This window comes from Haemaphysalis longicornis, unplaced genomic scaffold, assembly GCF_048455015.1.
Source record: "Haemaphysalis longicornis isolate Haplotype H1 unplaced genomic scaffold, Haemaphysalis longicornis Haplotype H1 scaffold_12, whole genome shotgun sequence".
Taxonomy (NCBI): domain Eukaryota; kingdom Metazoa; phylum Arthropoda; class Arachnida; order Ixodida; family Ixodidae; genus Haemaphysalis; species Haemaphysalis longicornis.
This window is the reverse complement of record NW_027526225.1, coordinates 20,293,548-20,316,814: the sequence shown is the minus strand read 5'-3', so window position 1 is coordinate 20,316,814 and position 23,267 is coordinate 20,293,548. Positions and strand designations below refer to the sequence as shown.

General features: G+C 47.8%; 3 protein-coding genes across 5 annotated transcripts in view; 1 reads left to right on the top strand and 2 right to left on the bottom strand.

The window, feature by feature from the left end:
* LOC144162460 (prolyl 3-hydroxylase 2-like) overlaps window positions 1–6,787 on the bottom strand; it is a 30,639-nt gene extending 23,852 nt beyond the window's left edge. For all 3 annotated transcript variants that reach the window (XM_077692992.1, XM_077692993.1, XM_077692994.1), the window contains exons 1-4: window positions 5,912–6,787; window positions 4,991–5,143; window positions 2,988–3,162; window positions 2,416–2,541 (exon numbers count right to left, since the gene is read on the bottom strand). In XM_077692992.1, the coding sequence (XP_077549118.1) occupies window positions 2,416–2,541; window positions 2,988–3,162; window positions 4,991–5,143; window positions 5,912–6,331 (874 nt within the window). In that variant the 5' untranslated portion in view covers window positions 6,332–6,787. The remainder of the gene's footprint in view (window positions 1–2,415; window positions 2,542–2,987; window positions 3,163–4,990; window positions 5,144–5,911) is intronic.
* A 149-nt stretch (window positions 6,788–6,936) lies between these two features.
* LOC144162463 (sphingomyelin synthase-related protein 1-like) lies at window positions 6,937–11,351 on the bottom strand. The gene has a single exon (XM_077692997.1). It carries the CDS (start codon window positions 11,202–11,204, stop codon window positions 9,918–9,920), a length of 1,287 nt encoding a protein of 428 aa, XP_077549123.1. The 5' UTR covers window positions 11,205–11,351; the 3' UTR covers window positions 6,937–9,917.
* Window positions 11,352–11,394: 43 nt separating this feature from the next.
* On the top strand, window positions 11,395–22,448 carry LOC144162462 (target of EGR1 protein 1-like). The gene is made up of 7 exons (XM_077692995.1): window positions 11,395–11,999; window positions 12,070–12,110; window positions 12,190–12,306; window positions 12,661–12,808; window positions 18,031–18,296; window positions 21,006–21,159; window positions 21,549–22,448. The coding sequence occupies exons 1-7, from the start codon at window positions 11,886–11,888 to the stop codon at window positions 22,056–22,058; spliced, it is 1,350 nt and encodes a 449-aa protein (XP_077549121.1). The 5' UTR covers window positions 11,395–11,885; the 3' UTR covers window positions 22,059–22,448.
* The last annotated feature ends 819 nt before the right edge of the window (window positions 22,449–23,267 follow it).

The following is a 23,267-nucleotide window of genomic DNA, read 5'->3' as shown; positions in this document are numbered from 1 at the left end:
AAAGTAGTTTGCTGCAGTGCTCTAACTTTCCAAATTAATCGCCTGTATGTTGCAAACGCGCTCGCACGTAATACAGTGGATTAAGAAAAATGTAAATCCAATAAGGAAAACGAAGGTTTCTGATAGATTGCCAGCTACGGTATTTCTTAAGGCGTCAGTAGCTTGAGTAATAATTTTTGTAGCAATAAATCTTTGTTTTACTCAACATGTTTTAGCTTACCCTAACATTAAAGCATTAGTATTCCCCCTGAAATGCCTTCTAAAGACAGTGGGAGTGCACTAGACATATATCCAGATAACTAGAACCCTTTTTTTTATAAAAGCTTGTCTGTACTGTTATACAACAGCACATATAATAGTGTGCACCTGTACATGCAATGGTGCACGGTAACGGCTCACTAATTCAAACTTCATCCAGATAAAAAAACCAAATCAAACCAAGTTCAAATCAAACCAAGTTCAAAATAATTAAAGCCAAACAAAAACTGCCCGACAACCACAAAGAAGTCAACGTCCTGTGAAACACCAATTTTTGGGGAGGGAAAAAATATTCATTATCGTACTCTGCCTGTCATCCTCAAAGCTATAAGCTGTGTGCATAATTTTTCTGCCCAGCACTCAAACATGGTGGCCAATATTTTTGTGCTTTGTGAAGAACTAAACAAACAGGACATGATATTGAATTCTTTCTATAATCAGCTAGACAAATGCCCCATTAGCATTTGATTGATTGACTGTAGGGTTTAACGCGCCGACGCAACGCAGGCGATGAGGCGCGCCGTAGTGGAGGGCTCCAGATTAATTTTGACCACCTGCAGGGGATCTTTAACGTGCGCCGAAATCTCGAACACACGAGCGTTTTTGCTTTTCACCTCCATCAGAAAAGCGGCCGCCGTGGCCGGGAATCGAACCCACATCCTCGTGCTCAGCAGCACAATGCCTCAGCCAGTGAGCCACCGCAGCGGGTCCCATTAGCAATTACTCCTCTTCTTTGTTTACCCATATCGCTCCCATTTTGCACGAAAAGGCTTCTGCCATGCCTCAATCAGTGAAAGTGCCACCGCAGCAATGTCCCCAACAGCTCCACAATCAACAGGGCTGACATCCTGCAGCATCTCAGCAACGAATTGGCTGACACCACCTCTGACCGGCAGTATGCCTGAAAGCTACATGATTTGGCAAGTCGACAACGTACCCGCCGCGGTGGCTCAGTGGCTAAGGCATTGTGCTGCTGAGCATGAGGTCGCGGGTTCGATTCCCGGACGCGGTGGCCGCTTTTCTGACGGAGGCGAAAAGTAAAAACGCCCGTGTGTTCGAGATTTTGGCACGCGTTAAAGATCCCCAGGTGGTCGAAATTAATCCGGAGCCCTCCACTACGGCGCGCCTCATCGCCTGCGTTGCGTCGGCGCATTAAACCCTACAATCAATCAATCAATCAATCAATCCAGTCGACAACTTCGGCAAGCAACGTCACTGGCTCCTCCAGTTGACAAGCTGGTTAGTAAGCCGCCTCCAATTAACAAGCCAACAACATCCAAATGGTGGTGTGTCACTGGCAATCCGCATTGTTGCCTCAGAGTGGCAAGTCAGACCATTAGGCAGTCCAACAAACCAGTCGTCTTGATAGGCCATTTGGTAAGCCATGTCTGATTGGCAAGCCACATTATTGACACTTAGAGCTGATTCAAGCACGCACTAATATTCTGCAAGGAAAGAGCAGGACAGTGTGATCCCCATCTCCTTTGTACAGAACCATTACTTCAAACAAGTAACATCTGTAATAACTAATAAACAAATTTTGACTCCCAATCTATAAGTACTATATTTGAGAACTCAAGCACACCTACGATTTTTTGAAGCAAATACACAGGAAATAGAAAAATGACCTATTCTGTAACACCATTTTGTATTCCCAAGACAAAACACGTAAGGAAAAAAGTGAAAACTACGACATGCGGCTGACGTCATTTGCACTTATAGCTAACAGAAATAAGAAGTGAGATACGCAAATTGTTAATTAACTGCAAGCAAGGCAATATAGCCTACTATTTCTCCAGGAAATTCATTTTCCCCCTTCTCTATACGGGCTTCCATTTCTTAATTCTATGAGATCACCAACCGATGGAAGTTCTGGCAATCCTCATCAACTGCGTAAAAATCCTGTTTCAACTGTACATTCATATGTAGTGATGAATGATTCGAATCGCCACTAAAGTAATAAATTTTCATTCACAATAACAGGCTTTCTAATGCATAAAGCCATGTAAAAGTGCAAGTGGATTTGAGCGGCAAATTCGAATTATTGAAAATTTCAAATTAGCTAAGAAGCTAGCCATTGTTGGATAGCCAACGCACCTTTGCAAGGCAACAGAAAATAACGGTTCTGGCAGACGTGACGAGAAAGGCAGGACTTACAGTGGTAGTACAAGTATTGAAGGTAGTGGTACAACCCAGCAAAGAAGTTCGCTTGTTGGCGACCAGCCAGGAATGAAAGCTGATGCGGGCATTGTTCTTTGCATTTGAGGGCCGCGGCAAAGTGACCTGACGACACGTGGAAAACAGAAGAAAAAACACATCAAGTCAATAAACACCTACATGCGTAAAGCAGGAATGATTGACAGGATCACTGCCTCTCGCAAGGCCGGCTAGCTGTCAACCGCTTATATTCACAACAGGCGTGCCATAACTCCAAGGCATTTGCCAGATAAACATCCACGTCATTATGTTTGCTTGTGCGTCAGAGCTATTAGATTGGACGTTTACACAGGAACAGCCTTTGTACTGCATAATGCTTTGTTTCTGAGGTCAACACGATGGTTTGAAAACGTAACTTTTTTTTTTCAGTTAAAAAACATCTTTTGTCGCAAAAATGGAGCAGAGTGAGCTACTAAAGGCTAGTTCTTTCAAATTGAACAAAGTTGTGTTTTTTCCTCATGGCTTTCTTAAACACCACGAGCGATAGGACATCTTTCGGGCACAGGAGCTACCTGCAGCGACCTCGGAGAACTCGCGCATCTTGAATCCGCCAGGCACGAAGTCATCGCAGAGGGTCCGGCAGTCTTCTTCGGCCTCCAGGTAGCCCAGGACCACTCTTTCGACCAGGCCCGCACACTCGGAGTACTCCTTCTTTGCGTACAACTTCACAGCCTCGCGAAACAGGCTCTGCAGTACGCACGAAACGTGAAAGAAAAGAGTAAAATGTGCAAAACAAGAAACTGCTGCGCATTGACTATGAATAATCTGCACTCCCTCCTTTGCGGAACTGCCAGGCCTGCAAGATGAGACAGGCCTTTTGGTTTGGTCTTGAAAGCAATGAAGCTAACAGGTCAGACACGTTTCGCACCTGCCTAACCACCCCCTTTGGTCACAAATTGAGATTCAGGCGGCTAAAAAAAAAATTGTCGAAACCTCAAAATGGGAATTCTTGGATAGATGTTGAAGCCACTCGGCTATACACTGAGCCCTGTTAAAATCGGCTTCGGTATTAAGCATCAATGCATTTCTAGAGAGACATTTCTCAAGAGGCAAATTTCTGGAGAGACATTTTTCAAGAGGTAATATAAGAAGTTTGATATCAAAGAATGATGGCCCAAGGGTCTTTTATTTAGTGGTTCCATAAGACCCCTGGTATTCATACGAAGAGCTATACACTCAGCCCTTGCAACACATTTTTAAGGGAAAATATAACGAGTCTGATATCCAACTGTGAAGGACCTTAAATACCGCCGCAAAGCCTCACTTATCTGTGCAAAGCACTAACACTGAGAGCCTTTAAAGTCACCTTCCTTACCATACAGAGCTGCATTGATCAGAAGAGACTTTTTAGGGGCAATAGAGCAGGTTTGCATGTGGATCTGAAGGCCCTACGGCCTTTAATCAGTATAATTATCTTGTGCAACGAATTGGTAGCACATCAAGCATTACAATCGACTGACATGCTTCCCCAGTGATTCAATTTAGAAATGCTGAAGCATTAAAAAAAATTAGAGAGAGATGCATACTGAAGTGCTGTGGATTTCAGCATCCACAGATTGATTTTCCACACAATTTCAGGTTTCCACGTGACACTTCCACATTGGTGGTGTTGGGTGATATGCAGACAGTGGAAGTACAAAGGCCACTGCATGTCTATGTGCACATAGACAGTCAATGGCCTTCAATCAATGGCAAAACATGCATGTTTTGCAACGTAATGCATTCTACGTTTTAGGCAAAAAGTATGGCCCCACCCCAGCATTGAGGCATATCCATTGTCACAGCAGTATTATCTACTACATTGATGACTGCACACTGCTAACATGGTGACTTTTACAATATTTTTAGTTTAAGAAAGAGAAACAATTTCCTTTAGGTTCTGCCTACACAATAATGGTGAACTTTGAGATTATTCTCCAAGTGTAATACTCCAACTTTTTTTTTTAAATCTGCACTAACTAGTCGAGGGTTTGACGGCATACTGTCTGGTCAGGAAACATGCCTGAAGCTGTTTACTGGTGACTGACCAAAGTAAAAAAATATAGAAAGACGAATATACAAAAGACCTTCGCAAAAAAAACGTGCTTTTCTTAAAGAGATAATAATAAAGGCGAGACTTCTTTTTCTTTTTCAAAGCTGGAACTGTGTCTGGTAGTTAGTTCACATGAGGAACACCTATGTGGTATACATTGATGGTCAGGTTGAATGCACCGATGCTACACCAGCAGTGCCGTAGTGGGGGCCTCCAGATTGATTTTGAGCACCAGAGAATTTTCAAAGTGCACCAAAATCTCGACACACAGGCGTTTTCGCGTTTCACCTCCATCAGAAAAGCAGCCACCTCAGCCGGGAATCGAACCCCCATTCTCAGACTCAGCCGCACAATGCATTAGCAACTGAGCCACCGCGGCAGGTCTGTGGTACACATGGAAGTACAACATAGGTACACATAGGTACCTGTGCAGATACCAATGTACCTATGTAGGTACTTACCTACCTATGAAGGACAACTCACCTGATATTCTCGGGGTTCGAAGGAAACAACATCATTTGCGCTGAGTCCGGCTTCTTCCAGGTGCTGGCTTAGGTGGAAGCTTACGAGGCTGTGGCCCGGGTTGTGCTCCAGAAACGTGTAGGCCGCCGACGCCGCTGCCTTTGCGTCCCCAATCTGGGGAGAAAAGTGATAGGTGATAGTGCGAAGACCTATTCCCTTTCGTCACAGAACGTTACTTGCACTCGCAAGCTCCAGCGAAAAATTTTCCTGCACATATGTGGTTGAGGGACTATGTGAAGCCCGTAGTTCCTCCACCACAGCGAATAAGGCACCGAGGATAGTTGAAGAGCTACGCTGCTCGCATGTTACTTATGAATCTTGCTTATGCCAACAGCATATGCATCCTTGAAAAGGAGGATTTAGTCTTGGAATATGACATATACCTATAGCTGAACACTCACTAATGTCAGTGTGCATGGTGTGCATGTGTGACTCACAACGCATCATCATTGCCATCATCCTAACCGTGCACCTCCTCCTCTAACCTAAAGGTGTGGTAGGACAACATGCATTGTCTTTCTTGTTTCTATTCGTAGCAGCCACTGCTTCTAAAACAAAAAAAAGTAAAATAAAACTAAACACGAAAAAGCTCATAATTAAAAAAACACAGTATGTGAGATTAAACATGAAAATCGCATGCATATAACAATAAGCGCATAAATAAATGTTTTTGATGCTATTCTTGCTCACGTTTGAGTTATGACAAAACTCTCTCTGTTCGAAATATTAGAGCAATAAAAAAAATCGGCGAAACTACATTTTGCGCGCGCAAGAGATTTTTCGGCTGCGCTGTTCCCACCAAAGAGCACTTGCTAACTCATAAGTTAATAAATGCCGCCTTCCCTTCACAGCAGACAAAAATAAAAACAGTTGCAAACGTACCTCAAAGTAGCATTTCTGAAGATAGTTGTAGGGCGTCCGCTCCCTGAAGTCGCGGAGCGTCGCGTCCGAAACCGAAAAGTCGCTCCAAGGGCTCGCGCACTTTCGCATACACTGAGCTTCAGTCGCCCGGGCAATGTAAAAAGCGTGAACCGTCGCGCTGTCGTCTCCACTCGCCGACTCCCCGACACGACACGTCCGCCGACATTTCACCACGATGCCGACGTGCGTTCTGTACGCGGCTAGGGCGTCGTTCAGGTGGGCCACGCATTGTTCCCAGTCCCTTCCGAGGTAAGATTCAACGGCGAGGTGGTAGAGAATCTCGTAGTCTGCGGCTCTCTCACCATGTAAGTCCGCGCGGCTGGTACGGAAAGCTGCGACCGCGAGCACGAAACAAACGGATATCCCGGTCACTCTACACATCGCGACGACATGACGGGTAGAACGGCACGCATCAAACCCGGGCGGGCCGAAATCAGCCGCGATTATCGACCAATTCTACGGGAAGCGGACATTGGCTGTCGTCTGCTACGGAGGCGCCCGGATCGTCTGTTCCATGACCGTGGGGGGGAGGCAGACCGTGGCGGCTGTAAGATGATGCCGCTGTTTTATCCAAGGTGATTTTGATGAAGTGCGCGTGATTAGATCATCGGCGAGAAAGCTCCGCACACGTCCTGCGCAATGCCGATAGCCTTCCCGGACGGACCGCGCCCGATTCACGGGCAACCCGAACCGGGCTTTGAAAGCCGGCCAAGAAAACGCGTCTTGCGCAAGGGCAAGGTCGTTTTGTTCTCTCCAGCGCGCGGCGAATGCGAAGTGTTCGGCCGGGGATCTAAGACAAAAATACTTCGTTCGCCTCCAAGCAGCAACAGCTTGTTTCCGTAACCGCGTCGACAGCAGCGAAGCACGAAGTTCCCCAACTCTACCAAAAATTCCCTATTTTTGCACCAAGCAAGATCAATGATGAAACACCATAACTCGTGTTCCAAAAACGCAATTCTAGCAGTCAAAAACAGAAGACGCAAGAGTTATATACACCACATAAACTTGCTTTATTGAATAACTTACTCATCAGTTTATTTTTTTAAACATATAAATATGGTAACCTCTCCACAAGTTCGACCAACTCGAGACCAAGAAAAAGAAAATTCTTGCGTAGGTGTCAAACAAGTTTCACAGCGGCTTGTGGCCTCCTAGCTTGGGCTTTCATACAAGCGTCGCACAGAAACACAAACATGTTACTCCATTAACTTGACGTGAGCCACACGCGGTTAAAGCTAGGCAACATATTAAAGCCCCCTTTTTTAACGTATATCACAGAGGTTATAGTGTATCATCACTTTCGCAGGGGCTATATAATCTGTACCGAGTCTCTAGAGGTAGGGCGTAACATACGGTCACCTTCAAGTGACTTATTGGCCCAAGGGTAGGAGGACAAAATACAGCGTTGAACAGCAAATGCTCAGTCACAAATATTGTTCGCTACGTCTTGAATCTTTAGACGGCCAAGAGTCATAGTTTGCAGATAAGCCGCGTTGATTACACATAGGAACCACAAAAATCAGATTTGCCTGCAGAAAAATATTACTTGTGAAGCATTTCTCATGAGTAAATCAATGCTTACTTGACGCAACCACAGGTTGGTCAATGAAGAAGGAACGGTTACGAAAAGAACGGGTATGTCAGTGCACGCATATGATCAGGCACACAGATGGAAATGATAAAACTACTCAGATTTCTGTAATATACGCAGGCTTCAGTGCGTCACCTACATGCCAGTGCACTCTTCAGAGGCAGAGTGCAAGCTTCAGGCAACAATGCAAATACAAGTGGAAGGATCTTGGAATATGAAAAGGCACATAGCAGCAAATGCACCGCTTCGACGATGAAATTGTGTCAATTTATGGAGGCGCGTGTATTTCAAAAACGCCAGTTTCCAAACATGCTGAAAAAGTTAGCTCGGCCATGCTACATACTACCGTGCATCACAGCCGGAACTGAGCCTACAAAGGCATCCCTTCAGATTATGTGAACAATCTCGCATCTTGCGCAAGTCATTCAGTCACTAACACTGCTGGAGTGACGAAAAACTAAGCCAAACCACAAGGCCTCTTATGTTAAGCTCTTTGTGTTTTCTGGTAGCCGTCGGAAAGTACCAACGCCGTTGTTGCGGTTGGATAAACACTTCTCATACAACTGCACGCAATTAGCGAGTGTGAATAATAATATGCTGATGCCTATCCCAGTCGAGCGAGGGGTCTGGACTGGTTCCGTACTGCCTTGGGAAACAATGCCTTAGGAAACAATCTACAGTTTTAGTTCCAAAACTGAACATATTCTAGTTCTCTCCTGTACCGAGTCGTAACAAACTAGTTATTTTCAAACCTAGTTCCTCTCTGTTCAAGCATCAGGTAATGCGCAGATAGCTTGCAATATACCCATACACTCCAAGAACCATAAAGGTTGTAAATTATGTCCAGAACAAAAGTGACCGACATCTCTTTCTGTGTCACGAATTGACACAAGTAGGGATTGACACATGCCACAAACACCCTGGAAAAAAAAAAAAAGCTGTTTGTGCAGACATGACTCAACTTTTCAGCTGTTATTGATGTGTGTGCAAGAGCAGAAAAAAAAAAAGAGCTTGCAACGACAAGAGAGAAAAATTACTTTCGCTGAAAGCACCAGATATTTAACCAGATATTTAACAATTAACCAGAGCTCCAAGAACAAATTTTAGAGAGCTGTATTATATCAAAACACACACACCTCTGCTCAAAGCAAAATTGTTCTTTTTTTTTACTAAGCACGGTCACGCAGCACATTCCATTTTCATTCAAAACGAAAAAGCTGGACAATTATCGTGCTCGGCAATCTTACATGCGAGAACTTCCCCCATGGCAATGGCATAGCATGCATTGCAGTTTAAATGCGTCAGTGGCATTTTTAAGGCAGTACGCGACATTTTTGTGACATTATGTTTCATGCTTGAAAGAAAGAAATGCACGTAAATATAGGAACTAAAAAAAAAACACCAGTTGTAGCATTTGTGCTTGCACAAGTCCGTGCGTTTAGGTGTTATATCAAGATCTAACCTCCCAATTCACGTAGCTATCTGTCGTAGCTCTAATATGTTTACCCTTGAGATAAGCCCTTATCTTTTGAGGTCACTGAGATGGCATAAAATAGTATTAATGCTAAGAAATGATACTGTAGACTGCGCTTGTAACATCAACAGCCTACACACACCCATGACAAACTGTAGAACATTCCGAATAAAGATTACAGTTCATCAACAAAAACAACTGCTGGCTTATTATAGATGTTGCGTCATCTTTTCTTCTCGTCATCATTTTCAGGGCTGACCGTTCAGTAGCAAACTGCTTTATCATCAATGCCATTCGAGTGCAAGCACTTACTGTACCAAGTGTACGCTGCAGTGAGTATCTAAATTTAAAAAAAGCGTACAAAAGTACCTGCTGAGTTGATGCCACGGTATTTCATTGTAGAAAGGTCACCAAAGACATCTCTAACACGCAACGGAATAATAATTTGCAGCCTATCAGGTGGGCTTTCGCAGAACGTTCGCTGGGGAAAGCAGACGACACCGAAACGCTGGAACACTTTCGTCTCTGGAACGGTACTGTCTCTGGCTGAAGTTGCAAATTTCTCGTCGTTGTCACCTTGAACACACCGTACAAAGTTCACGCACACAAAATTTTGGTCTCGGAAAGCCGTATCCCAGCACAAGACCTTCAAGTTCCAAACGGTTCGTTGTGCAAGCGACCGGTGGAGATGTACTCAAACGATCACATCAGCGCGGATAGTTCGTGGAATTTTCAGCGGACCACGCTGAACGATTCGAGCATCGTCGCTCAGCTAACTTATCATCCTTCGGTATAAATACGTTAATTCGCGGCATTCGTAACAAAATTAATAATGAACATTAATAGCGTGAGATTTTAGATAACAATACAATAAATTTCGCCTTGTACCACCACCACCACCGCTACAGGGCCTTCTTGAATTTCAGTTTGACGACAATGTTCGCGGCTTTGCGCTTGAACCACTTGAGCCAGGCGAAGGGGGTGTCGTACTCGTTCGGCACGATTCCGTCCACGCCGGACTCGAAGAAGTAGAAAAGCGGGAACCAGATGCGCGTCCTCTTGCTATCCATCTGCATGAGCGCCCGGTTGTTGGCCAGCGTGTGGTAGTAGAGGAAGAGCCTGGTGGAAATGTAGAAGGCGATGAACACGTCTATGGAGTAGTGCTCGTGCGCGGACAGTATGAAGAAGATGCCGAACAGGTTGAGCACCCACGACGTGGTGTGGAGGAAGTAGTACGTCCTCGGCGTGTACTCGGTGATGAAGAAGTTGAGGAGGGTGAGGACGGTCGTGTGGCCGCTGAACATGTAGTCGCCGCACGTGCGCACCCCCTGGATCAGCATGCCGCCGCCCTGCCAGATGAGGAACGCCTGGTTGAGCTTCTCCGAGAGGTCGGAGAAGTGGCGCGCCTTGCACTGCAGGTGCTTGCCGGGCACGGAGAGCGAGGTGATGAGCATGGTGATGCAGCGGAGCAGGAACACGGATCCGAACAGGGAGAACATCCGGCGGAGCAGGATGAAGCGGTGTCTGTGGCAGACCAGGATCGAGATCCACACGATGAAGAGCACGAGGCCCGTGAGCTCGCACATGGCGAAGGCCCACGGGATGTGCGGCACGTTGTCGAGGAAGATGTCCGGCAGCGGCGGGTACGTCTGCATGTCGGGCACGCGGTCGTGCACGATGACCATCACGATGGCAGTGATCCAGGTGACGGACAGGAAGTACAGCATGCCCACCACCGTCTTCCACATCTCGGGCTTGAAGCGGCGCGGCTTGGGCGCCGCCGCCGAGACGGCGGCGTCGGACTTGTCGTCGTCGTCGGACTCGAAGGAGATGTCGGGCGACGGCGCGGTGTTATCCGAAGACGCGCGCCGCCTGCGCGTCGAATTCCGCCGGCTCACGGTCTGCTGCGCGGACAGCAGCAGCGATTCGCTGGCGCCGAGCAGCTGCCTCACAGCGGCCGCGTTCTGCCATTGCAGCTCTCGGATGCAGATCATGAGGTTCTTGATGTCCCCCAGAAGGCGGATCTCGAGCGGGGGTTTCCGCAGATCCGACTCCGAGATGGTCAGCAGAGCGCGCCCGTCGATCAGGTGCTCGCCGAATGTCGCCTCGTACTTGCCCAGCCCGACGGCGTGCAGCCATTCGCCGACCTCGCCGACCGTCCATTCCTGCACCGGCACGTCCGCAACCATCGCGACACTCGCGGAACGGTCCCTTCTAGAGTTCCCGAGCGGCGGCACCTACCCGCCGACGTCGCATCGTTCGACGATTTGACGGTCCGCTTCACCTGCGATGTTGCGCCGCACGAGCTCGCCTGCGCCCGCGCCCAGCGGCGGCCCGTGGTACGAAGCGGAAGTGGGCCAAAGGGCAGTAGTGAGAGAGAGATGCGTAGCGACGAAAATACGCGGGGTCAACGCCACGCAACAGACGACCGTTAGGACAAAAGTGTGTCGGAGCGGTCACTCAAAATGAAGCCGACCGGGGAGATTTTTTTTTTCATGCCACGATAACAGATAGGAAACGACAACAAAAAACGCGAATACGAGACTATGGAATGCGCATTCCCGCCAATCAATCATCGACGAAGACGATGCCGACGATGCCGATGAGACACGCGCTGTGCGCGGAAACGCACTTCCAGGGTCCCGCGGCGGCAGTATCGCGTTCCCGGTGGAACAAGTGCTGGCTCTAAATTTGCGGTTGTTTATATCTAGTGCGCTCATCTCCCCACGTTTCGGACTGCCGCCAATTCATTCTCAATCGGTAGTTCAGGCATGTGGCTTGTGAGGCCGTGAGCCAACCGCTCCAGTGACATCATAAGCCTTCCGTGCCGCTAGTGCCGCGTTTCGAAAGCGACGAGCGCGGGCTTTACGATGAGTGAACTCAAGAGCGTCCCCGTGGTGGACGTCACGAAGGAAAACATCGCCGATATCTGGCCTTCCTTAGTTCTCGCCCTGAGGACGTCTTTGTTCGTCGCCATAGATCTGGTAAGACGGTTTCGTTAAATTTTCTCAGAGCTGAAAACCGCACACATCAATTTGCGTCTCACTATTTCAGGAACTCAGCGGCATTGGAGACAGGAAGCACATCAACGCAAAGTAAGCTGAGTGGACGAATTTCGTGCCACGTGTTTTTCACGCAGTGATTTGGGAACGTAACAACTTCGTTTTCGTACAGGTCCGTTGATGATCGATACACGGCGATGACTCGTGTGGCTGATACGAGAGCGATCATATCGATGGGGCTGTCCTGTTTCCGTCACGACGCCAGATCTGCCGAAACTGGCCCGCTCAAGTAAGGCTACTGTGTCTTTGAAGGTGCAAAATTTAACGTTTTGACGCAAGTTGAGCTACCGTGCCACATTTGTTGTCGGCAATGGAGAAAGTGTTTATTGAGCGTGTATTTGCACAGCGAAGCTTTGCCTCTCGTCAGAGAGGGCGCAGGTCCTGGCCATCGTCTGCTAAAGTTCGGAAAGTTCCGATAGGGCTCCCGGTACGCGGTCAGCGCACCTGCGCTGCCTGCGCATGACCGCACCGGCACAATACTACCGGGAACCGGAAAGACTGGTTCTCCCTCGTCTATAACTGGTATCTGCTTTGTCACACCTACTAAGGTATCTGTTTTGTTCCGTTTTTCCTTACTTTCCAGGTTCACAGTCCAGACGTTCAACATACTTGTTCTCTGCCAAGATAACTACATTGTGGAGCCTTCGTCGTTGCAGTTCCTCATCGGCCATGGGTTCGACTTCAACCGACAGTACGCGCTTGGCGCTCCATACCGTCGGGGCGATGATCGGGTGAGTTTAATTAACCGTTTGTGCGGTTGGTTTTTGTTTTAAGGACGGTCGCAGGTGCACGCCGTAAGCAAGAGGCAGACCCGGGAGCTCCGCGTCACCAGTTTATTACAAGAGCGAACTGTTCTAGAAATCTCTCGCGCTGCCATTTCACGCGCATTGCCCGCGATGTTGCTGCGGATGCCAATCGACATTGGAGGTTGACCATACAACATCTCCCTCCGAAATAAACGAGCGAGGGAGGTTCAGGCCGTATACTTCTTCGGCCGAATGACACAGCGTCCACAGCGGCTATGGCTATGTGATGTATCCTGGCATCTCGTTGCACCTTCCTCCCTAGTGGTTCCATCTTGTAGTGAAGTTCCTTGTGCTTCATGAGTTGACCCAGGGTCATCTTGAGGGAGAGGAACAAGGTGCGTTCGATTCCTACGCACAACTCCATCTTTCGTGTCGACGATGTACGATCGCGGCTCGGCTGCAGCCTGTACCACTGTCCCCTTTTTCTTAAGGTCTGCGATCCACACATCATCTCCGTCGATAAGGTCGGGGAGGTCTCGTGTGCCGTGGCGTCGATCGTACGCTTTACGCTGGCGTTCCTTATCCGCTTGTTCGAACTTTTGGACAGTTTGGACGTCGGGCAGCTCAGGAACCAGCAGCTTGGACGCCATGGGTAGCTTAGTACGCAAGCGGCGTCCCATCAGTAGTTGGGCCGGACTGTAGCCGTTTCTAAGCGGTGTTGTCCGGTAAACCAGAAGAGTGGTGTAGACGTCTCTCGTCTTCTAAGTCGATGCCTTAATGATCTTCACGGCTGATTCTGCCATTTTTCTCTGAGGGTAGTGAGGGCTTGAGGTGACGTGCTGAAACCCGTAGTCACGAGCAAAGGTGGCAAATTCTGACCTGGAAACTCTGGAGAACTGAGGTCCATTGTCTGTGACAACAACTTCGGGTATCCCATGGCGAGCGAAGATTGACTTGCAGTGGGTTATCACCGTTGCTGCCGATAGCTGATCAAGACGTGCGATCTCCGGATATCTGGAGTAATAATCTGTGATGATCAGCCACCACTTGTTGTGTTGGAAGTAAAGATCCATTGCTATCCGCTGCCAGGGTCTTTCTGGAAATGGTGTTGGTTTGAGCGGCGTTTTCCTGTTGAGGGTGGTTTCGGCGCATTTATGACAACGCTTAACGACGTCTTCGGTGTCCCGTGAAATTCCAGGCCACCAGACTGTATCTGTTGCTTTTGCCAACGTCTTCGTTATTCCGAAATGTCCCTCATGCAGCAGCCGCAGGATAGCTGGTCGGCATGAGTTAGGAACTACTACTCGGGTCCCATACCAAAGAATGTCATCTTCATGAAACAGCTCGGGACGGAACTGGAAGAACTGCTTGGCCTCCGGACACAGGTCTCTTCTAGGTGGCCATTGTTTGCTACAAAACCTCCTTAGTTGTATGCACAAACTGTCTTCCTGTTGACACTCCTTAAGCCATTGCAGGCATGGCACTTTGATGGGCACGCTCGATGTCACGAAACGTACGAAGGTCTCGACTTCTTCCGCTAGATCCCAGGGATCTGTAGCCGTGAGCGGTGCACGTGACAATGCGTCTGCAGCAAGAAGTTCTTTCCCTGGCACGTACGTTATGTCGTAGGAGTAGCGCATCATGCGCATTCGCAGACGCTGCAGCCTTGGCGTGAGACCATCCAATGCTTTGGAGGTGAATATTGGAATGAGCGGCTTGTGATCGCTTTCCAAACGAAACTGTTTACCGACGAGGTAGTCTGAGAACTTTTCACAAGCCCAGACGAGCGCTAGAGCTTCTTTCTCAATCTGCGCGTAGCGTCTTTCTGTGTCCGTCAACAGGCGAGAAGCATAGGCAATAACTGCGTAGTTCCCTTTAGCCTGTTGTTGGCGAAGAACGGCTCCAACTCCAAATGAAGAAGCATCTGCTGTTACGACTGTTTCCTTGGCAGGGTCATAGACAGCGAGGACTGGGCTTGTTGTGAGAAGCTGCTTCCACTTGTCAAAAGCGGTTTGTTGATATGAATCCCAGACAAACTCTTGTTTCTTGGACAGGAGCAGAGTGAGAGGTTGTAACACCTCCACAAGGTTGGGAACAAACCGAGCTAGGTATGTTGCCATACCTAGTACTCTTTGCAACTCTGTTCTGTTCGTCGGGGCTTTCATCTCTGTGATTGCCTTGATTTTGGCTTCATCCGGTCGAATGCCTTCCTGGTCGATTTTGTGTCCCAAGTAGATAAGCTCTCGGACGTTGAACACGCACTTGGCCTCATTGAGCGTGACTCCCGCGTGGGCGAGGCGTTGTAGAACTGTACGAAGAGTATCGTTGTGCTCCTCTGTGGTAGCTCCCCAAACGAGAATGTCATCCATGTGACAAAAGACCCGTGGTATTCCTTCCAAGATGGTGTTCATCTGTCTCTGAAATATCTCAGGGGCTGAGGCAATGCCAAATGGGAGGCGATTGAAGTGAAACCTTCCAAATGGTGTGATAAATGTCGTTAGCTTCCTGCTTGATTCCGCGAGCTTAATCTGCCAGAAACCTGAATTGGCATCCAGTTTTGAAAAACTTCTTGCTCCAGAGAGAAGTCCTAAAGTGTGCTCAACCGAACGAATCGGGTGCCATTCCCTTAGCACAAACAGGTTGAGCTCTGTGAAGTCCACACACACACGTATGGCTCCTGTGGGCTTCACCACCGGCACCATTGGAGCGCACCACTGTGTTGGCTCATCTGCTCGAGAAATGACGCCTGTTTGTTCCATTCGTTCCAGTTCCTTTTTTGTCTTCTCATAAATGGGAATGGGAATGCGTTGGGGTGAGCACAGTGCAGACGGTGTCGCTCCATCTTGAAGGCGAATGACGTACTTCCCTGGTAGAGTGCCTAGGCCAGTGAAAAGTGACGGAAACTCCTTTTTAGGGTTGACCGTGTGGCTGACATAGTTGAGGCAGGTGATCAGCTGGAGTTTTTCAATTGCTGGCTTGGCGAGGAGAGGGCAGCGCACTTCCTCGAGAACGTAGACATCTTCGGTGGTCTGTTGATCTCGGAACGCTAGTTGCAGTCGTGCTACTCCCCGTACAGACGACCGTCCATCTGGCCCGTGGAGCTTCCGTTGAGACTTGGCCAAAGTGGGGCGATGTTGAAGTCGTTCGAAGGCTTCTGGAGAGAGTACAGTTTCATCTGCGCCCGTGTCTATTTTAAATTTCAAAGGTTGTCCTTGTACCATGATGGTAGCTTCCCAGTTGTGGATGCCAGGTGAACTCACGGTGCCAAGAAACGCACATTTGGATTCCTGATCGGCGCCTTGAACAATGTCCACCCTTTTGGAGAGGCATACGGACGAAAAGTGTCCCTTTTTGTGACACGAGTTGCATTTTGCGTCCTTTGCTGGGCAGGTAGATCGGGAGTGCGAACCTCTACCACACCAACGGCAAGGCCGAGGGACCTGAGATGTGTTAGCCGTGGGTCTGCCTTGACTCGAGTCAGAAGGTGGTTTGCGTGTGTCTTGCCACTGTGCACGACGTGTAGCGCCCACCTTGTTGACAGTTGGCAGGTCGGGGTGAAGCTCTGCCTGCTGTTGCCTGACCGTTTCGAGCTGGCGTGCTGATTCCAGGGCTTTCTGAAGCGTTAGGTCGGGGTCGAGCTGCAGTCTGGCAGACAACTTCTTGTCACGAATACCCACGACTAAGCGGTCACGGACCAGTTGCTCCTGAAGGCTGCCGTACTCACAATGCTGGGACAGTGCGTGAAGCGCCGTCGCAGTCTTCGGCAGACTCCCCTTCTTTTTGCACCCGCGTGTTGAAGCGTGCTCGGTCGTAGATCACGTTGCGGCGAGGAATGAAGTATTTCTCGAAGCGGTCCATCACGATGCTAAATTTCTTTGCTTCGTCTGGGGCGAGCTCAAATGTGCTGAAGATGTCCTCAGCCTTGTCCCCCATGATGTAGAGCAAGGCATCTACTTGGTGTTCTTCCGGCTTCGCGCTTAGGCCTGACGTCGTGTAGAAGCGTTCAAACCTTCTCCGCCATTTGGGCCACTCGTTGGGTGAAGAAAAGCAAAAGGGATCGGGAGGCTGAATAATGAACGACGACATACTTGGAAAAGCAACTGAAGGCGTTTCTGTTGGTCGGTGTGGCCTCTGTTTTCCGTGGCTTTGCAGTCACTCCTCTTGATGGAGGCAAAGGCCGCAAGGCCTAACTCGGCGCGGTGTTGCGGCAGTCCGTCGTGCCTTGCTGGGCGTTGTCCAGTTTACCGTGGTCCTTGCAGGCTGGGTTTGTGGCGATGCTCTCACTCATCTTCTGACACCATGTTTTAAGGACGGTCGCAGGTGCACGCCGTAAGCAAGAGGCAAACCCGGGAGCTCCGCGTCACCAGTTTATTACAAGAGCGAACTGTTCTAGAAATCTCTCGCGCTGCCATTTCACGCGCATTGCCCGCGATGTTGCTGCGGATGCCAATCGACATTGAAAGTTGACCATACAACAGTTTTGAGCAGTTTCACAGCATGGCAACAGCAACACTGGGGCACTTTAGTTTCGTACTCATTTTCATACTGCACTGGGTTGCCTTTAAGAAAACTCAAAGCGTTTATTCACAAGCCTGTGCGAAACTCAGTGTATTAGAAGTTCACCGTGCATGTTAAAGATAGGTCATATCATTAGCTTATGCTTTGCGGTAGCTATGGCTCTTTCGTTTCCACCGGATAAAAGCTACAGTGCAGGCTGCTATATGCATTGTTTCCTGTGGCATAAAAAGATACTGGGTGCATTGAAGTTCTGCTCCCCACTGCGAAGGAAAATACAGGATTTTAATCGTTCCAGCGGGATCTCTTGCAGCTACTAGGTGCTCCTGGCATTCTGATCATGTCAAGAAACAAAAATGTCCGTGTACGCGAAAATGAAATCCACAAGAAAAACAAAACTGGTAGCGTGAACTGAAGTCCATCACTGTGGTATGCCTTTATAAGCCGACTGTAGCCTAAGCACAAGGAATCTACCGTTTCTAGCGCAGAAGAGGGCTGGGCAAGTTGAAAGGCATTCGCAGTGCATATGCACATCAGCACAACAAAGCTAATGTTTTTAAATGGAATGGAGAAACAGGAAAATTGGAAGTCGTAACACACAGACATGCTCAGGAGGACAAGACAATGGCACAAGCAGAATTTTCAGAGCAATCCGAAGTGAAGCCAACGTTTGAAATTCCCGCCCTCTGCAGCCGAACCAACCGGAGACCGATTCCCACTCGCTGCGGAAGCTCTTCTCGCTGCTCGTGATCCATCGGAAGCCGGTCGTCTTCCACAACGGCTTCATGGACGCCGTCTTCCTGTACCACAGCTTCTACCTGCCCCTGCCACCGACGTTGCAGGCTTTCCTCGCCGATCTCAGCGACCTGTTCCCCGGCAACATCTACGACACCAAGTTCATAGCCGAGACCAAAGCCGCTCTTCAAGCCTCGTACCTGGAGTACGTGTTCCGACAGAGGTAACGCCACCTTTTACTGTTCCCGACTGTTTCTCAGGAATGGTTTGTTGAAGCGTGCAAGCGTTCCACACCATCGTCTGTCAGGGCTGGGTTGTGTGTTTTTGGAGTTGCAGTGTAGTTGGCACTCATGGATAACTTAGTGTGTCTGACCGTTGTCATGTCTAGAAGAAAAAATCTCGGCCCATCTCCCCTAACGTGAAACCTGGGGAGGGGTGAAGCATGCAGTCTATAAATGTATTCTTGGTGCCTTGGTGTTTTTGCCATCATAGATTAAACCGTTAAGAATACAGGTATAAAGCTTGCCTGTAAAAGTCTTGTGTCTTTGAAGCACGCAGCTCCTGACTGTCCCGGTGGGTTCTTTCGGTATGCGTTACATTCTAGCACGAGGCGTAAACGTATGTCCTGGTGTTTTAGTGCCGTGACTACATGAGACGACAGTTACGACATGAGACGCCGACAGCCCCAGCCCCGAAGGGGCTTTACCCCTACAATGTATCCGTAGAGTATCACGGGCCACCAGACAGGGATTCGCCGAGGCGTGGTGAAACTGGTAATCGAATAACTTCAATCCAGCAGTTGCGTAGTTGACACTTCTAATCAAACTAGGTCAATTTCAACCAACCAATAATTTCAACGAGTGATTGCTTAGCTCACATTAAAATTCGCAGCACTCCTGTGCACTTGAACTTTGTTATAGCCTACACAGTCGACTCGCGATAATTGGAAGTTGTGCAGTTGGACTTTTCGGTTTATTAGAAGTGATGGGCTGGTCCCGGCAATTTTACGTGCAATTAAATGGAAATAATTGCTCGATTATTCGAAGCTAAAACCCATTCGCTAATTGAATTGGAAGTTATTTCAAATAAAAAGCATCCAGGTGACTTTCATTTCTTAATAAAAATTAAAATTTTGAGCACCAAAACATCGCCGTTCTCTGCACTATGTCGGCGCGCCATCTTAACTGAGGCAGCGCACAGTTGGTAAAGCAGTAGGTCATTTGAGACATCAGCGCACGCATCTCTCTCTTTTGAGGTCCCCAACCTTCCTTGTTGCGCACAGTTCCGTGAGAGCAGGTTGCGTCGGAGACGCTTCAGGCTTCGAATTTAGCTATAAGTCTGAACTATCAGTGCGACCTGTGTCGTACGCTCAACTTGGCGACAGAAGTGGAGATTCTGAACTAAATCAAGAAGGAAGTCGCGTTGCAGTCTAGTAATAGTAACAAGTCTGTTTTCGTGCTTTTTGTGTACTTGGAAGTTGGGTTAATTGAGCGGAAGTTCTTTGCGGTTCTCGTAGACTTCGTATTAGCGGTAGTCAACTGTATAATGTCACTAAGAATTTTGCATTTTAATTTTGTCATATTACGGGGTTTCATTGATTTTAATAATCATTCTCACATTCACAGTCACATTCTCTTTGTGACTGTGCAGAAACATTACCTTCTCGTCTTGTAAAAGCAGGGGATTAACTGCTGTAAAAGTCTGTGACTGTTACCGGACAGTAACAGCAGAGAAGGAAGGATACGTTGATTTTTTTTAAAAATGGTGAAAAAGTTTCCGGTTACTACAAAGAATTATGTTTTTATTAAGCTGTTGACTTGACGTAGTTTGTTTTGGCTTGCAGAAAAAAAATTGTCTTTGTTTTTCCTCTCTATCAAGGTCTTCCACCTCTATCAGATACATAGTGCAACAAAACAGTTACGTCTGCATAAACTGGCCTTGTTTACGCTACCATGCCCCTTCATACAGGGCGGAGATAATGCATACGCTGATACGAGATTCTGATAAGCTTCAACTGTGTGGAGGTTTAAAAATGCTCTGACCTGTCTTTTGTAGCCACGCAAAAGCAAAACCATGTTTGTGTGGTAATGCTTCTGCAGTTGTCTGTTTGCTGTAGCAGTGGATGTGACTTTCTCTCGCAGGAAACTAACGTTTTGTTACCCACCCCGTAGTTACATCAACTTCAGTTCTACAAAGTTCAACCTCTCCCTCTGTTACGACAGCCCACATCGTGTTGTGCTTTGTTTCCTGTCTATAGCTCTCATGCTTGCAGACGACAGTGCTAGCACATTTCACAAAATTTGATGCCTTTTGCTAAGCCCGTCGTATTCATCAAATAAGACTACCCACACAGTACTGTCCTGTCTGTGCCCTTCCAGCCCAGACAATCCACACTGTGCTGTCCCGTCCATACTCTCTAACTCAGACGATCTATATACAGTTTTGTCCATACCCTCCAACCTAGACTGTCCTACCAGTAGTAATTCTATACTCTCGAAACCCAGATGATCCATAACGGACTGTACTGTCCATACTCTCCAACCCGTACGATCTATACAGTTTTGTCCATACCCTCCAACCTAGACTGTCCACGCAGTATTCATTCTATACTCTCCAACCCAGATGATCTATGACGGTCTGTACTGTTCAGTCTCCAACCCAGACGATCTATACAGTTTTGTCCATACCTTCCAAGCCAGCTGATTTGTCCATACCCTCCAACCTAGACTGTCTATGCAGTAGTCATCCTATACTCCAACCCAAATGATCCATAACAGACTGTACTGTCCATACTCTCCAACCCAGGCGATCTACACAAGACTGTCCTGTCCATACCCTCCAACCCGGACAGTACACACACTCTTGTCCACACCTTGCAATCTAAATGATGTACACTGTACTGTTCTGTCCATAACCTCCAACCCGTGTGCAGGCAGCGGGACAATGCCGACAAGGAGAAGAAAGGAAAGCCTTTCGTGAGCGTCCAGTTCCTGCAGTACAACCAGGAGTACTCGATCGACCATGGCGACTGTGCCCTGAGGCAGGAGGCTACAAAGGTCGCAGCGGACATCTGCAAGAACTTCGCCGTAAGTGGTGGGGATTGGTGGGGGCAGCATGTTACCTGAGGGCATGGTTATGGTGATTGATGGATATGAGCATTGGGCTATTTGAAAGCTCAGCATAGGTTTGTTTGCATTCACAAGCAAGTTCACTAATCCCCGGCGGTGCCTCAGGTGCCACCTGCTTCTATTCATCCATAAAAAGAAACCATTCTCGATAGTAACGCCAAAAATTGTGCCCATCAGTCCTAAGTGTTCTGACTGAAGTTCTGAACTGTACTAACAATACTTGAACTGTTACGATATACCGTTTCTTCTTTATACCTTGGTAAGTTATTCGTTATGAACCTGGATTAACAAAATTGGGCATACTTCCGCTGTGATGAAATCCTGTCGCCCTTGTTCTTGTTCAACAGCGGTACGGGTGGTGCAGTAAGGGCGACCAGTGCTGCGCCTCGCACAATGTCGATGACATCCTAGACGCCCAAGCGTCCAGACGCCGCCGTCGCAAGCGTGTCAAGCCATGTCCTGGCGGCGACGCCGTCAACACCGCCTCGGAGGACTCGGAGCACTCAACCCGAGACCTCACGGTCATGGAGAAAGAGAACGGAGCGGCCTCGACGGAGGACTCGGCCGATGAGACAGGCGAGGCGCTCCCGAATGGCAAGCGCAAGTTCACGACCGGTCTCCACCGAGCCGGCTTTGATGCCTTCATGACGGGCTACGCATTTGCGACGTTCGTGCTGTCGTACGCGAAGACGCGGCCGTCGGACAAACTGGACGCAGAAGCGCTCGGTCTTGACCAATTGGTCAACCGACTGTACTTGAGCGGAAAGACGGCACCGCTGCAGATTAGAGCGTCGAACTTTGCGAGGCGGAGTCAGAAGCACGTGGAAAAGTTAAAGGCTCTCCGTGGAGACAAGTAGCCACCAAGTGGTGTTTGGTTTAAGCAGTAAACACGAGAAAGACGTTTCGAAATTTTTAAATGTGGCGCGACTGAATGTGGGCGAATACATTGTGTGGGGAGTTGTTGAAAATTCCGCAGGTATTTGCAACGAGTCCTGTGTACAGCAAAAAAGCGTTTCTCACTGTATTAGTTATTGAAAGAAACTCAGTACCTTCAAAAGTTGTCGAGTCCTCTCCCAAAGCACCACATTGTGACTACTTGAATGCGAGAATGTGTGCACTTTCGTGCTTGCCGTTACAAAAGAATGCCTTGTGATATGTTTAGGCAAGTTGTGCAAAGTCAATGGCCTAACCTGCTTTGTTGATTCACTTTGTTTTGTTTGCTGTAAATAAAAGTATGCAAGTGACCAGTGTTTGTCTTTGTTGCACGACACACAACATCCCAATGGACTTCACAGCAGAGCAGTGGAAGATTTTACTTAACTAGGTCAACCGAAACAATGTTTGTACCTTGCCCAGGACTTGTTTTTTCATTTTTGTGTGCTATGATCTTTTTTGTTGTCATCTGGCTGTAGATATAAAAATTTTATGGGTGCACATTTTTTGTAAACTTGCAATGTTCACTTGCACAACTTTGAGGTGGTACATCACATTTCAGCCTCACACCACCATGTGAAGGTGAAGATGTTACATTATTTGAAGACTGCTTTTTGATTTTACAGTTTTATGAAATACTCACAAATAACTATCAATTTTATTAGAAACTGATGTTTTGTAATTTTGCAAGTGAAATAGTAGCCTAATAAGCAAAGCAAGTATTGCAAGTAACTTCTACCATTATATGGCTTTGAATCGTACACAATTCGCTGCCAAACCTATTCAGTGAAAGTCGCGTTTGAGCAAGTGACTTATACCCCTGCTACACTAGGGTCCAAATGTCATTTGAACCAAATGTCATTTGACTCAAATGGGTTGCTTCGAATGCCATTCAGAATCCACCGTGCTACACTACAATTTCGATGGCATTTAAAAGCTTTCACAACTCTTCACTGGGCTGTAGTGGCGCTGTTGTTGCCCCGTTCCGTTTTCGTACACTAATACAACAATCAAACTTAGGAGCAGTACGAGGCAGTAAAATGATATCAAATTAGAAGAGACACCAGTTTTGACTCTAAATATGGCTGCCTTGCGTTGTTTTTGTTTGTTTTTTTTTTTTTTTTTTTTTGCAA